The sequence below is a fragment of the Hyalella azteca genome, unplaced genomic scaffold, assembly GCF_000764305.2.
Source record: "Hyalella azteca isolate HAZT.00-mixed unplaced genomic scaffold, Hazt_2.0.2 contig15387, whole genome shotgun sequence".
Lineage (NCBI taxonomy): Eukaryota > Metazoa > Arthropoda > Malacostraca > Amphipoda > Hyalellidae > Hyalella > Hyalella azteca.
The window spans coordinates 81,617-98,489 of record NW_025945243.1 but is presented as its reverse complement, the minus strand read 5'-3'; the positions used below and the strand labels follow the sequence as shown (position 1 = coordinate 98,489).

The window sequence follows — 16,873 nt, the reverse complement described above, 5'->3', positions numbered from 1 at the left end:
ATAGCACGAGCGTGAGTGCAGTGACATTCGCGTGAATCTTGGTGTCGTTTATTAACTCATTCAACGCTTTTATAAACAGCAGCGATATGCACATCTTAGGTGAGTATGGTGAGTGTGATGTGTATATGATTCTAACATTTCGACGCACGATATCAGAGGCAACGATGTCGTGAATTAAATCGAGGATAAATTCCACAAGCATTATTACCTTGTAACTTCAATTGCAATCGTGAATTCTTTAAAGTCCGTGATTGTCAGGAATGGTTCTTCCTGCCAAATGTTACTGGGCTGCTGCTGTTAAAACGTGTTCAATGAGTTCGTCAGAGCAGCGCAAGACGTTGTTGCGGGAGCGTGATATGGGCAACACAGTAACAGTGTCCTGACAAGATTAGTAACAGCGTTAACCTGATGAAATCTCTACGATGTTCATGATCAGTAATTAAGTGAACTACGTGACGAACGAAGACCGATTTTAAAAGCCATATGATTTAGGCAATTTTTGCTCCATTGTAAACTTTTTCGTCTTCTTACTCGAGTCGTCGCTCATGGGTTGCAATACTTTTTCAAGCAAATGTTTTACTATTTGTCCGATGATTTTAGTGTTTTCATTTAGCGATGTCTCGTTCAATATATTCGAGATAGATTGCAGTCTTCCTTGAAATATTTTGATGATCTGTTTTCATTATCGTAAACGCTGTTAATATTATATAAGATTAATGAAAAGTGTAATAATAATTTATTACCTGTTAAAGTATGAATGGAACAGATGCTCGGTTATCAATAGTAGAAATTGCTAAATTTATTTAACTAAAAATATATGCAACTTCCCCTAAAAAAAGGGTCACATTTTGAATTTTGTTTCCGATTAAGTTACTTAATTCTGTGCCTGAGGCAGGTCGGCGTTATAACTGCGGCGCAGGCTATGATGACAGTAGCAGATGAGGTGACAGAAGCAAGAGGCGGCCACATTCAATTTGAAGTAACGACGGAAGTTGGAATAAGCTGGAGAGCAGCTCTCGTGTCGCCACATCTCTGTGCAGCGACAAAGGCTTTATCAACCTTGCCTTCGATAATTTCTAACAGCTACCCCTGATGACTTTTACAAAATTTTGCTATAATGAGATAGTAGGAAAAATTTTCGGCCTGATTAGTATTGTCCGAATCTATTAAAAACTTGCTGAGCAATTTTGCTCGATCAACCATCATAAAGGAAATATTAGTCCAAATTCAAGCAGAATAACTGAAAATAATAGTATTTTTCTTACGATTGGCTTTTGAATTCAGACCCGCCTCTGATGTTTGGAGAAAAAGCTTCATCATGCTTCTAATAAATGGTTGATAAGAATCTCACCATAAGCTGGCGAGGAATCCTCATAATCCTTATAATTTCTATTAACTGTCATTGATTAAATTGTTGCTTCATTACTGTTCTCATGGGCAAAAGAAGCGATTGCAATTATGCGTAGCATGGGCCAAAGCTTCTCATGTGCCCTTGAGGGCCGCTGAGGGAAGTGCAACGCTGGGTTGTGATCCACTTTTGTATTGCGTTGACCCACTCTTACACCACTATGACCTATTTCTGCACCGCTTTGACCCACTCTTGCCTCGTTTCGACCCATTCATGCATCGCGTTGACACACTATTGCACCGCTTTGACCCATTCCTGCTCCGCTTTGACTTGCTCGTGCATCGCGTTGACCCACTCCTGCACCGCTTTGGCCAACTCTTGCGTAGCGTTGACTTAATTTTACATCATCTTGACCCGCTCGTGCAGCGCGTGACCCACTCGTTAGTTATATTGAACTGGTTTGGTCCACTCTCTTCCCATTTTTATTCATCAAACGCGTCGATGCCACTCGTTCTTTCCCTCCTGTTGCCCACTCTCGTCCTGAAAGTGGGCCACGAAGCCACACGCGTGACTTTGTGCCTCTTGCGCGTGTCTCCGAGCTCGGCTCTATCCTAAGCAATACTGTGAACGCTGCGGCGTTGTTAAGAGAAACTTCGCTAATTTCCCCAGAGGTTAACGGCAGAGATAAGGGTAGCTCACAGCCGACGTGCCCTGATTGGGCCTTGCGGTTCATTGTGCGAGCAAATCATAGACTAAATAACTTCATTAAAATACTTTTTTTAGTGAATTGAACGTGTAATGAATGATATGCATCTTACGTAATCTAGATTAACAATTGAAACTGGCCTTTAAATTTAACCTTATAAATGTAAAATGTGGTTCAATGTATGAGCGAATACTGAACTTATTAGCTATATTATTTAATTTTATTCTACGTGCATTGACGGTATTAGTAAGGTGACATAGTTCCGATTTGGGATAAAAATTATCATTGTTCAACTCAATTCCTAACACGTAGACGTATTTTATTGGCGAAAAAATGTTCGAAATAGCTAATAATTTTTGGGTAGAGTAACTTTTATGAGGAAGTTATACACATATTACAGTATTACAGGTTTAGCATAATTTCCTGCAATCTGTCATATGAAATCATCCTAGGAATAGCTCAACTGTAACAATAGATTGGCAGTGCATAGCTCCGTATGATTCCATTAGTAGCGATTGCGTTAGTTCATTACAGCTCTCAAAAAATCCATGCACCGGCACATGTTCGCAAAACTAAGATTGTTTCTCATGTGTTATCTGTATCTCACCAATAATAAAACAATAAACTCTTCAGTTGGTTCGGTTTAACGTTTATATATTGTACATATTTTCATCAATATCAATGGATTCACGAACATATCGCCTGACAAATTAAACTCATAAATAATTTTTGTTTGTATATATATTTCAATTCATATGCTGACCGGACGAACTGAAGCACCCCACTCAGATTTTTTGCGATTCTGCTGAAACAGAATTCATCCAAATATTACGTATTGCTCAATTAGGTTTTATGTGGGCAATCATCATAGCCCTTCAACGTGCTGGTGGAAATTTGAATAATGGGACTGATCATTTACGAAACCGATGCTCCCTCGCAATAAATACAAATCAAATAATTTCGAATGTAGAAATGCATAATTGATATTCTAATCATTTCAATTTATTAGTGCTTGCTGGAGAGAGCAACGTCGACCGGAGTGAAGGATCTGAAGGGTGGATGGGTGACGGTGAAGTTGGAAGGTCACGTCCTTTGCCCTGCCGACTACCTCCTTGCTGCCGTGTTCTCTGCTCCACGACACCCGCGCTGGCGCTCATTTTCCCGTCGTTAAATTCTTTACAATTCATTTCGAATGTGTAGGATGGTTTCCAGTGCAAGTCTGCCATAAGTGATGCTGGTGTGCTGTATTCCGAGCACTGGAAATGTGAGTTACCAACGGGAGTTACTTTGGAGGAGGTGATGCCAGGCAACGACTGTGCTGCCTCAGTGACGGCTGTTCCCGAAACGTCCTTTACGTCGAATTCGCGGGCAGTGCTGCATGGTGTGATATTTGGACCTTCGGTTTTGTGTGTATTCGACGGGACTGAATCATGCTGATCATTAAAAACAGCGACAGCAGAAAGATCTTTAATAACTGACGCATCAGGCTGCTGCTCTTTATTTGGAGAGATATCAGGCTGATCTTTCATATCAGCTTCCATACTCGAAGAACTCGACGACAAGCTTGCACAACCGCCACGAAAGTCCGCTTGATTTTGCCATCGCTGGACTCGCGGAGACTCGTGCAAAGCTGTCGCCAGTGCAGCGTCAGGGCGACAGGACACATCGTGTGGCAGCGCTACTGGCAGCGTATCTTGTGTCAACCCTGTGAGGTAGTCCACCAGCAGAGCAGCTCTGGGCCTGTGGCTGGGGTTGAGGGCCCAGCAGAACACCATGAGCTGATACAGCACGTCTGGGCAGGTAGGAGGCTGAGCTAAACGGTACCCAGAACTCAGGTAATCTGTTATCTGGGTACAGCTGAGGCCTGCGTACGGCTGCTGTGCCAGACTGCTCAGCTCCCATGTCAGCACGCCCCACGACCACTGCAACAAACACCGCACAGACATGGCGGATTAATATCGCGGCCACTGCAACAACACAACACCAACATGTCAGAGACACGTTTGCTCACCGCGTCAAATTCAAACTATGTCGTTAAACAAGGTAATCTCGTAAAAAGTTCAAAGCATTGAAAACTAATCAGGACTTGTTAAAGCATCATTGATTGATGAAAATTTTGGGGCGTGAATAGAATAATTGCTTGTGTTATGGCTTTTACAAACATACAATGTATATTAATCGATGAAATCATGCTAAACTTTTTATTAAACATGATTAAATGCTAAAAACATATGAAATTTTAGAGTGCATTAGTGCTCACAACGTCAGCAGGCAGCGATGAGGAGTCCGTTATTATTGCTTCAAGCGCCATCCAAGCGACAGGTCGGAGATTAGTTTTTTCAATGCTGCCGCCGTTGTTACTGTTGCCGTTGACACTGCTACTGCTGTTACTGCTGTTGCTGTAACTGCCGCTGCTGTCACCAGAACAATGCTGGTCTTGCAGGGACAGAAAATCTTCAGGGAAAATATCGCTGCCGAACGCTCCGTCGCTCACCATGACGTGGTATTGCGCCGTGACTCTGCAACACGAATAAGTTTATTCGTAAAATTTGTACTGAGGCCTGGACAACTTACGAATAAGTTGGTCCCTTGAACGAACACGCATCTCTGGGACACATATGCACTACATAATCAACCTGAATTACATGACCCACCTGGCCCACATGACCCACCTGGCCCACGTGACCCACCTGGCCCACATGACCCACCTGGCCCACATGACCCACCTGGCCCACATGATCCACCTGGCCCACATGATCCACCTGGCCCACATGACCCACCTGGCCCACATGACCCACCTGGCCCACATGACCCACCTGGCCCACATGACCCACCTGGCCCACATGACCCACCTGGCCCNCAGGGAGAAGGCAGGAGTCAGGGAGAAGGCAGGAGTCAGGGAGAAGGCAGGAGTCAGGGAGAAGGCAGGAGTCAGGGAGAAGGCAGGAGTCAGGGAGAAGGCAGGAGTCAGGGAGAAGGCAGGAGTCAGGTAGAAGGCAGGAGTCAGGGAGAAGGCAGGAGTCAGGATAAAGATTATTGTCGGAACGAGGGCAGATGCAAGGAAGATAAAGTGCAGGAATATGGCGGGTGTCAGACTGAGTGCGGTTTCACTCAGAGGACTAAAATTTGGAAGAACATAATTCTCAGTAAAGACACAAGTTTCAAGCATTAGAAAAAGGATAGTTGACATTAACAGATCACCGGATTAATATTTTTTATAAAATCTTGACAATGAAGTTCTATCCTCCAATTGTCATCGTTGCCCAGCGTGTCTGGAGAAAACATCATTTAATTGTCGACGAAAGAATAATCATAAATTAGCATGTAGGCACCTCCGGCAGACGCTTCATTAGGAGAACAGAAAGAGCCGCGGCACAAGCTAAGGATGAAGCGAGTCGTCATTTGCACTTACAAGTTTCCTCCATAAAACATTAGCGTACATTTCGTCTGGCATTGAAATATGTGGAGTTACAATTAAACGAATCTCAAAATAATACAGTAGTCTACTTGCACAGTTACGTTAAAAAATAAAAGTTAAGTATAGGATTATTTCAAATGCGGGGCCAGCAAGTTGAAGTTCTATGTTTAAAAAACGAGGATTTGAACCCTTTAATTAACTCAGACGCTAAAGTTAATGATTGTTATATAAAATGAATAAATCATTACATTCATTAAAAGATAAGATAATAATTTTAAAGTTAATCGCATTACATTTTAAGGTTGCGGCCGCCTTTGTATGGGTAGATGAGCATGAGAGGACACGGAGCACTGAACGCGATCACTGCCAGCACTGCAGGGTGTTGCACGCGTGTCAGCTGCACTGCTGCACTGCATTCCCGCACTGCATGGGACTCCAGGGCTGCTGTGCTGCAGTGTGCCACTTTCACCAAAACCTGTACCGTTCATAGTATGCTAACTTATTATACATTAACATCAGCTTATTGTCACTTTTCATGTAAAGCGTGTTACTCACAACAATGTTCTAGACAACGCCGTACAACGATTTGACCTGCATTTCAGCGGCCGGCCGTCACGTGAAATAAAACAAAATGTTGAAATTTTCATCAATTAAAACAAGAAAACTGCAAAACATTTGAAAAACTGTGATGCGCTTTGTTTTCATGAGCGGTCAGCCATTTGAACGCCAGTCAGGTAGTTTTTTTCGTCGTTATTTATAACAGTGAAGTTACGTCTTAAATTTCACTTGATAGCGTGTAGATTACAGATAAGCATAAACAAAAGTTTCATCTCTGAGCGTATTAATGACAAATGCGTCATAGGTTTCATCACAGCAGCGCTTGGACTATTGCGTGGACTACTACTTGGCACTACTACTTGGCACTACTACTTGGCACTGCTACTTGGACTACTACTTGGACTACTACTCTTGCCGAAAATTTCAGCAATGTAGCGTTAGACTGTATAGAATTACAACTCACGTCGGTGTTGGGGCGCAGTGTGGCGGAACAGAGCTGCGCGTACCTGCCGCTTCTGAGCACAGCCTTCACCACCACGCCACTGCCGTCCACCTCAACAATCAAACAAAATAATTAAATAATTCTATAACTTCCGTCAGCCATCCATTTCACACTTCATCAAATGGAAACTAAATCCAGGTATCGATACTGTATCAATATTTTGCACACACCTAAGAGTCACTGAAATTTACTTCAAAAGCGTTCCAATCGAGATTCAAAATTTTTACGTTACGTACCTATTCGCCGGCTTCCACTGACCTCTAGATGCTTCCAAAGTTTCCGGAATTCCTCTAAGGACACTTGTGGGACCCATTCGGATGGAATACACTTCCTTTCATTAACCGCCAGTGTGGCCGAAGTTTTTGTGTATGGTGGATGCGTCACGGCTGAGTCTGTAGAATGAAACAGAGAATGGATGGAAATTAATATGCTGGCTTCCATTCCTCAGTGCGAGAAGCATATATTACAACGGTACATCAAAACGTTAAGGATATTCTGATAAGGGCTGCAGTTATGACCAATGAATTTAATCTCTGAAATCAGCATTGGAGCCAACGCCCAGCCTCGGAATGCGAAAGATACTCGCTGCAGAGAAGCCACGCAGCATGGTGGATCGCCTTCTTCAGCGGAATTTCTTAAAACCTCATTTCACTCAATACAAGCTCACATGCCCACACTTTAACACTTATCTCGACTGTCCATCTTTATGCAGCTAATGGCAGGCTTTACGTGCTCACTTATCCCGCCTCTCTGCCGTTCCGCAGTCAAGCAATCAATTACATTGTTAGGACCATATTTGAATGGGTTTCGGTAGAGAGTCGGGGCAACGCAGGAGATAGCAGGGCTTGTATTGTGCGAGGTAGAGCAGGTTGAAGAAATGGCTGTGCGGTATAGGCTACTATTACCAATAGCATGCTTTTCCACCGCGAAGAAAATGTGATTTATTATGATCAATGTATACCATATGAAATAGCGAACTTAAAACTATTCCTAAGCAAGTGCGAGCATGAATAAACTGTGTTGACCTCAAATTAGACAATAGCCATATATCTATGCTTACTCAGACGCATTTCAGCGCCGGTTGATTCTCATCAAATGGGCTAGAAACCGCAATGGACCTGCCGTAACATGTGGATAAATCAACAGGCTGTTCAGTAGCCAACTTTGGCCACGCTGAAGCAGCTAAAATGAAGGCCATTATTTCAACTCTCATCAACTGCGGACACTTACACTGGTCGCCAGTGAAGCGGATTGATGATGGCAAAACGTGGGGCGGTGTAGGACCATAACGAGGAGGGATGGACGGTGGCGGAGGAAGTAGTGACGTGTAAATAGCGTCTTCGTGGAGATATGAGGACGTGGAAGGACACAGGTCAGCACGTCGCGATGACGATATGGATGGAGAGAGTAACGTCGTCGTTGTCACGGAGCGCAGTCTGCCGCTCATCGCGAACACTGTCCTGGCATAGCGAAAGAAGTCGATGAGAAGTAAAACAGTAATGAAAAATATTTGATCATTCTACTGTCCATAGTCATAATCTCCACACATACAAATTTAATAACCAAAAAAATAATAAATTTAAAATGAATATCGACTGCGAATATAGCAGCTGACATCAACTAGCTTTATGATATGATCTCTTTGTCTTCAAAGCTCGCAAGTATGAGTAACAAAGCGAACCTTACATGCGATGGATGTTCACATTTTCTGTTTGGTAGATTTTTCTTTTCGTCACATTCCACGTTTACTAATTACTGCAACAAACCCCCAATAACAAAAGTGAAATCAATGTAACTCACTGATCCTGTAGCCGTGGCTGTTTCTGCTGCTGGTGTTTGCTGCATCTGTAAAGAGCCACCGCTGCCACAGCCACCGCAGCCGACATGATCCCGCCGGCCACACCCAGAGCCATCAAGAGAGGCTCGAAACGCCGCAGCAGCTGGGCTACCTCCCCTGCAGGTCTCAGGGTGGCAGGCGCGGTCGGTGACTCTTTGTCTGCCGGTCACGTGTAATTCAATTTGGGTAACGGATGGAACGCAGCACTTCAATATCTCGACTATAAGCGTTCAACCAAAGTGATTTTAAAGTTAAAGATGGAGTGACGTGGTAGTAAATAATCTGGTGCATGGTGCTCGATACCATTTGGCATTAAGTAACCTCATTCGTCAAATGGTTGTGTGAGCGAAGTAAGTTAGGTTAGAATTAAACAGACCGAAAAAAAATTGAACGCTTGACCGTGAATAACAAACGACTGAGGAAACAGTAGGGTTTGCAGATCATTATGGTAAAAGTGGATTATCAGAGTAACCAATGCATCACAGCAATTTCTCCATTTCATCTTCGCGGGTGGATGCCATCAACTGCAAGATGACATTGCGAGCAGCCAAGCGTTAACAAAACCTACGCAATTATTGGTAATTTTCAGTGTCTAATTAGAATTCATTTTAAAAATCAGTCCTCATAATGATTTTGATTATTACGCTTTAGAATCAAACAAATCCAAACCAAAATAGATAAGCATGGCAAAAAAATATTCAACCATAAATTACTATCCGTGGATATTTGTATGGAATAATTTGTCTGTTAAGTGAAACCAAGTTGCGAATTTATGAAACGTTCAATAGTGAGCTATAGATTGAACCAAGAAGTATTACGTACCCTTGAGGCAGATCTTTCTTCTCCTGAAATAGAGGACGGTGGGGAGTTGCGAGGGCTGCGCCGCCGTGACGTTGATGTTGAGGGTAACTCTCACTTGTCCGTTGGCAGCGCCCGTGCACTGCAGGACGAGGATGAAAGTCTGGGGCTGCCGTGGCACGGTCCCTGTTGTCGAGATGTTAACGTGAGGCTCACGCAGCAACTCTGAGGCTGAGGCTGTGGTGGGGAAGGGACTAGAACGATGGTCGCTGCGTCCGTCTTCCTGCGTGGACACCTCCTCAGAAGCTGCCAGCTCTGCGTCGTGAGCGGTCACCGCTAAGTTGTAGAGCACCTGGTGAGGTCAAAAGTTCCTGTTAACAAATCTGAGGCGCTTCTTTACCTATTTGTTCTCTTACGATTTGAAATCCTATTTGTATTACCTGTCAGATCGATTCTATCACTGAAAATATTTGAAAAACGTACGTTACCGAAAAATCCGAATCACGCTCTACTTATATAGTACTGTTGGAAATATGAAATGTATCATATTGAGACCTTTGAGCAAAAAATAAGACCGTGTATCATGGCATTTGACCTCTAGCTAACACGTTTTCCAGGAATTTAAAAAGCAAAGAAAATACCACAAAAATTCACCATATCTTTATAAGAGAAAACGTTTCGGAGTCCAGCTCCATCGTCAGTTCAAATCACAAAATTCTGTTCAGAAAAAGTTCAGTCCTAGAAACACAAATAAATCAATTAGTATGATGGAGCTGGACTCCGAAACGTTTTCTCTTATAAAGATATGGTGAATTTTTGTGGTATTTTCTTTGCTTTTAAATTCCTGGTTAACTTGCGATTCAAGCAAACAAGTGATTTTAATACTTATAACACGATTTCCGTCGTCGGTTTGCTCGTGCAGGTTCAAAAAGTCCAGTGAAAGTTCACTGAATCATAACGGTTGTCGAAAACCGAAGCCTTATATGCAAAATTGTAACACTAATTTAGAATTTGGTTTAGTCCGTGCAGATTTTCACAAACATCAAAACGAAGTGTTGTCTATTTGAGTCATGAAAATGTAATAAAACACTTAAAGGCAGCCTCATTTAAACACTTATAGGGCTGCATATACTATACACTGATTGCTCACCGAATGTGTAAGTGCTTGATAGTATTTTGTGTGAGATTATTCACTGTTAGACACTCAACAGTAGACCAAAATAAATTTTAAAAAATTAAAACCATGGCAACAGAAAAATCCTTAACGAGGATTGTGGCTCTATCTCAAAGACGTGATTGAACAGTAAAGAGGCGGAACTCAGCCGTCGACCTGGTCAAAGTGAACAGTTTATTGCCAGAGCTAAACGTTAAGACGTGATGCGATCTCTAAATTGAGCATCCTTATCTAAGATTTACCTGAGCAAAATTAAAGGAAACTCTAACAATTAATGTAATGTGATACGTCTATCCGTATTCATAACAATTATTAATAGAAAAAAATAATCTAGGTATATCGCTGGCGCAACTTCAAATTAGCAGATATCTTAACCCAAAATGAGAGAGGCAATACAAAACCTTCAATGAGGGACTTTATTTTCTTATAGATTATGTGCACGGTGAGGAATATAGTCTACATGTGAAAATATTCTTATTCCTAATGTTCAGTATTGCTTATTTCGTAACAATATCTAGTAGCGAATTATTTGTGGCTGTATAAAAACATAATTAAATGCTTACTAAAAAATAATTCGTTGATTCTTCAGAATTACAAGATAGCAAACTTCAACTTCACAAGTTCGCGAAAACTGCCTCCATAACAGTCTCTCCTCACTCGGACCTGATTAACGTTCTCAACCAAAGTGGAAAGTTTTAACGTACACCGGAAATGTGCGGCAAGTCGCCATAACTAGCGACGATCCTTCACAACTTCCCACATTGGAGTTGGCAGGCACTGCCATCCTTATAAGTTATTCTCCGCAATATCCTGCGAGCTGTCCTCCGCCGACCGAGCAATCTCTCGACCCAGCACTATTGCTCACACTCAGAGAACTTATCGAGTCAACGCAGTTGGCAGATGATGAAAAAATATTTCATTAACACCTGAATTTGAAATGTCAGCAACGAAACAGGAAACTCTTTCATTGTCATATGCACCGAAATAACTACGTTGCCTACAATTTTTTAATTTTATTATTTCATTCTTATAGACACATATAAGATGCAAGCAAGCCTTGCGCGAATCTATGCAACTTTCGTCATACTAATGGGCACGAGCTAGATTTAAACATTCATTAATGTCTTATTACATTCCTGTCGAAAACGGAACGTAAAATGGAATTAAATGAGCCGAGAAATACAATAGACGATGCTCCATAATGCTGTTACCCTCTTTTTGCAGCCATGTTGGCAGATGCATATATCATGTTCTGTAACAGCGCATTAGCAAACTGACGAATACATTTGAAGTATCGCTGTAAAAATGTAAGAAACCTGATAAATATAACAATTTGATTAGTATATTTTAATGATGAAGAAAATAATATTAGCTGAGTATCACAACGCACACTGTACCGCAATACTTCTACACTCATTTGTAGCCATGTTCACATATGCATTAATTAGATTGAGGATAATACAAAGAAATGACGATGAGTACACGCTCGGTTACAAAAAAAATTCTTGCAACAACAGGCCGACTAGGAAATTTTTCAGCAGCGTTGCAGCCTGCACGTACTGACCGGCCTGGCGGCAGAGTCATGCCACGTGAAGTACAGCGTCGAGACGTCGGCAGCGACTGGCACCGTCCAGCTCATGGCGTAGTCGTTGGTGACGCCGTCGCGTACGTAGTACAGCGCCGTGCCCAACCCTGCGTAGCCCCAGAGCAAATGTTTCATTAACTCTTGTTATGTTAAAAACATCAACAACGAAAGGGAAATAAATTGTTAACAACTAAGCCAGCAATCAAATGGGAACAAAAGCAGATGAATGTTTGTATGTTGATTTAAACTGCTTTGGGCTGTATGTATACATGGTTTAAGTGAGACCGTATATAAAATATCTTTCGTTTCAAACTATGACTTCGGTCTGAAATTTTCTGATTAATTATTTAATTAGTGGTGGCATCGATATTCATTGAATACTAAAAAATGGAAAACAAATTATATTTTTATTTAGATTTACTCGGTTTGACTGACCTGAAATAACTTGGAACAATGAGATATATAAACGACTGGCAACTGGAAGTCTGGGAGAAAAAATGAAGCAGTGCCATTTTGACTTTGAATTGAAGACGTTGCACGCGACGACTTTATTCCGTATCTAAAGGCGACAGTGCAGTTGGGTGGGGTCGGAAGATAAGGCTGGGTACTTGGCTATCGAATTCTTTGGGCAAGTGAACATTCGGGAAATTACTTCATCCTCCAATCCGTTCAAGTGCAGTCAGTCAAGACCAGCTTTAGGTCATATAAAGCGCCGTTGCTTAGGAACATGGAGGCTATAATCAGCAAATGTGATAAAGCTTAACCCTCTACTACATTTCTTTATAATTCCCTATAAATGTGGATATTTTAATAAGGAATGTTCCCTTCTAGCCTTATTTTTATTCTTGAAACTGTTTCATTTTATCAAACATGATATTAGTAATTTTACATTAGTTTTTCTGTTTCGTTCAAGAGAATCCAATTTAAACCTCAGGCCAATATCATCCATTTTTATCTAAAATCACCCTCGCCAATGAGAACCAATTATGCAGTGAAAATATTTCAAGGGATTTTTCCACAAAAGAATGGAGAGAGCCATGGTTATCAGGACCGTCTGAGAAGCCGGGCCAACACTGAGTCAGCAAGAAAGTTTAATAAGACGTTACGAGATCGTGCCAGTAAGTCGTGGTCCGTAGCTCAATCCTGATCGAAGCTCTGCTCTGATTAAATGGACTATATCAGATAATTATTTTAGCTGGGCGATCATTTGGTGTTATCATATTTGGAACTAAAATAGATTGAGCATAGATAAATTTTTTCTTCACGAACTGCGCACAGCTATTTTCCTGATGAGCTTCGAAACGTAGGTTCCTGAGTAAGGTTCAAGTTGGTGGTGCTCACTATCTTTTACACAGTTCAAAGTATCATTCTGTGAAATTATTTGTGGTTACTGTCTACTCAATTTGGTAATTGTAAATTCTGTAATTCGATATCCAGTTGCTCTATACTAGATATGTTCGTATCCATTCTTAGACCCACTGAAGTATAGGGAGCCTGGTTCACACCCCCAACTACAGTATATAAATCACTGCCACATGTGTCAACCTTAGGCCAAAATTATGGCTGCTTTGGTCCATTTCAGTTCCTCGTGTCTGCTAAAGACTCTCACAAACCAAGGCTCCTCAAAAGTTAGTCTTAATCGTAGTTTCCCGAATTTATTTTTTTCTTGTGCTGGGAGCAGCGAAGTTATAACATGGAAGTTGTTTTCGTTGTAAATTTCAGTGACAATGAAGTAAAGCCAGAGCGATTCAACATTTCGAAATATTTTTTCGTAGTATTTATGTGATTGGAGCTAAAGAGGATTATTAGTTTTAGCTTGTATTGAAGAAAGGTCATTAATACACTCCAAAACTAAATGAAATGTAGTGCTAAAAAAAGCCAATAACTCGATTAACTGATTCTTTGGTTGCGTTTTGCGCATGACTAAAGCCGTCGGTTCAAGGCAAAGAATTTATAACCTAAGAATTATGTATTAGTCAATTAAAACTGAGTCAATCAAAATTAAAACATTTATCTACATAATTATCAATAGTTTGTACAAGCTATAATTACACTGTGATGAATTCATACAAGCATTACTTAAAAAAATTTTATCGCACCTGAATGATATTGGGAGACGAAAAATTGTGATGCCTTCCTTGAAAAGTACGTTTTTTACACGACAGGCAGAATGCGCACACGTCTACGGTTTTTACACGCAATATTTCATTGTCTTCCCATATATGTACGCAAGTTTTCCTTCCATTGCCATTGTCATAAAGCAGCCGTAGTTTGATATAAATTTATTTCCAGTGAACTCTCTTCTCCATCTTTCTTCTATCCTTTTTTTTCTCTACATCTCTTTATCATGCACAATTTAGAGACACCAATCTGATCTGATCTGCTAAGGCAATGAATTCATCGAAGTTCTGTCCCTCATTATTATACAACTACCAGAACCAGAGATGTAAGTTCCAAGTATCAATTTTCCTTAGTATATTCCAATTGTATTTTCTTACCAGAAATTCCATTGCTTACCCAGTGTACGTCTCACTTCAGCTTCAGTGAGGAAGACGTTCAGTAAAGCGTTGCAGCAGCTCAGCAGCAGCAGGAGCAGCAGCAACGACGTCTTCGGGGTATGGGCAGACAGACTGCACCGCGCCATCGCTGCTTCACGCTCCTCCTATATTCTTTCTAATTTTTTTAACTGACGAATATCAAAGCCAATGATTATCCCATTTATTACGGATAATAGCATTTATTTCGAGATGCCACAAAGCGATCATGGTGCTTATTGATACCTAGGTTCCATATTGCACTTTCATGCAATTTCCAAGTCTTGGAAATAAAATTTGTAACTATCGGGCAAGCGGGTTCATTTAACCACAATGAGAAAAGTATTCTAATTCTAAAAGATTTCGTTGACTGCAAAATATATCACGAAAAACTGCTTCGCTGGTGCCGTGATGCCCAGCCATGTTGTAGTCTTGGTTCATACTAATCCAGCAGATCCTGGACGGAGGCTGGACTCAAAACCGAACAAATTTCTGTGCCGCGTTTCGGCCACAAATTCTCTTAAATATTAAACTTGACGTAACTAGAGTATCACTGTGCCAGGGAGAGCTGAAATAAATAACTAAACTTAAAGATTCATTTGGAACAAAACGAATTCAGAAAACAAATTAGAAGTAATCTCAACAATAAATTTTATTTTACTTTTCTACCGAATTCTCACTACCGATTCTTTATCTTTCGCGTTCACACTTACAAAATAATACGCAAAACAGGCACGGGAAGAACAACCTGTCGCCAGTACTGAGGCGTCTTGTTTTCCTGTTATTATCAGAGGCGTTCACACAGCGCGGAGCTGGCGCTATGCCTATGCATTCAGCATCAGTAAATGTTCTTTAAACGATTCAATAAATTCCGAATAAAATTTGACAAGATTTGCCTGTTCCTGTCATTTGAAAATTGAAAGATATTCTTCAGTCACATCTTACTGCAATATTGTCTTTTTCATCAAAAAATGGCAGGGAGTAGGCTGGATGAGATCGAGAGGATCATTGATGCTTCTCACAAAGACTAGCAACGCACCACCATCCTTCCTCGGCCGAGTGCAGGCCAACACTGGATGGCACTCAGCGTCCGGGAAATGAAAACTGCAGCAGGAATACAGCAGCGCTCCCTGGGCACTAGGATGCGAAATTGCATGAGTGGGAGGAGTGGGCTGGAGAGGGACATTATCGCGTTGCTGGAGTGGGACTTGGGCGCCTCACTAACACCAGAGTGTGAGGAGTGTGCTGGAGAGGGACACCATCGAGCCGCTATAGAGTGGGACCATTTTCATACGGTAGTTAGCTTCCTGTTATGCTATAGCCTGTTACAGGTTTCTATCATAACTTTACAACGCCTCTCCTAACACGCGGTCATCACAGCTGATATGCTAAAATTCGCTTCATTATTGAATTAAATAAAATTTATAGTAAATTCCAAAAATTATTTTGTCATTCTGGAGCGAAAGTTTGTGGCAGGCCGCATGAATCGGGACGATAGACATCGAGATGAGTATTTAATTGCAGGTACAATATAAGTAATTTTAGACAATTTACTGGCTCAATTTTCCCCTCATATAACTGATCGGATCATGTTATATATAACGTTTGATATTTGCATGGTATACACAAACTCGGACTGTACAAGTAACACGGATGGTATAATATTCAGTGAATTCGAATCAGAATTCAGCCTATCGATACCGCTGCCCACGGTGCAGCTCTCGGAACAGAGTTTCTCTGCTGTATTGACCTCACCGGTTTTTGAGATGAGAATTATCCATGAATTATTGATAAGTAAATTCAAGGTAAACATCTAATACATTTCATTTTAATTCAATTGCACGGCTAGGCAAATTAAGAATATTATCATTAATTAAAAATTACAAGTTATCAAAAACCAACGCAAGATATTCAACAAAATTGAATCCTTCTTTTCACTGAGTTTCTGATAGTGTTTGTATAGCAGATTACAGACTTTGCATCGAGCATAGGATATTTCTTTCCTGAAGATCGCTCTGTTAGAGGCGGCTTGCTGGAGATCCTCTGTGGTCGTGTTGAAGCGCTTAATTATGAACTGGTAGTAAGGATTTCGCTCCTACTTTCTTTTATTTCGTAAGTTCACCAAGAATACTTAAACATGTGAACACATTTGAATTTTTTTTAGCTTGCAACGATGCTCTTTTAGAACTATTTATTAAATAGTGTAAGGAATATTTTGATATTTTTCTCACATATATGAATAAAATAAAATAAAGTTTTCATGAAGAACAACGTCGAATCAAGAGATGCATGATATGACTTGTAAATAAGTAAAAATTCAAAGTTGTGTGAGAAATTCCTAGTTTCTCACCGTAAATTTGTACATAGATTGTGGGTTGCCTTCGTTTTTTTCGTTTTTCTTATTTCATTTGTA

At 41.0% G+C, this 16,873-nt stretch overlaps 2 protein-coding genes and 1 long non-coding RNA gene across 3 annotated transcripts; all 3 read right to left on the bottom strand.

Annotated features, from left to right (window-relative positions):
• Window positions 1-3,046: 3,046 nt before the first annotated feature.
• Window positions 3,047-4,719, bottom strand: LOC125179145 (putative insulin-like peptide receptor). The gene is made up of 3 exons (XM_047884398.1): window positions 4,709-4,719; window positions 4,315-4,573; window positions 3,047-3,976 (listed from the first exon to the last, which is right to left on the bottom strand). The coding sequence occupies exons 1-3, from the start codon at window positions 4,717-4,719 to the stop codon at window positions 3,047-3,049; spliced, it is 1,200 nt and encodes a 399-aa protein (XP_047740354.1).
• A 1,042-nt stretch (window positions 4,720-5,761) lies between these two features.
• LOC108672826 lies at window positions 5,762-8,418 on the bottom strand. Its single transcript, XM_047884397.1, has 5 exons — window positions 8,333-8,418; window positions 7,763-7,992; window positions 6,791-6,924; window positions 6,494-6,583; window positions 5,762-5,947 (listed from the first exon to the last, which is right to left on the bottom strand). Exons 1-5 carry the CDS (start codon window positions 8,416-8,418, stop codon window positions 5,762-5,764), a joined length of 726 nt encoding a protein of 241 aa, XP_047740353.1.
• A 982-nt stretch (window positions 8,419-9,400) lies between these two features.
• On the bottom strand, window positions 9,401-14,504 carry LOC125179143. Its single transcript, XR_007157159.1, has 3 exons — window positions 14,444-14,504; window positions 11,906-12,033; window positions 9,401-9,519 (listed from the first exon to the last, which is right to left on the bottom strand). It is a non-coding gene; the product is annotated as an uncharacterized LOC125179143 (long non-coding RNA).
• Between the last annotated feature and the right edge of the window lie 2,369 nt (window positions 14,505-16,873).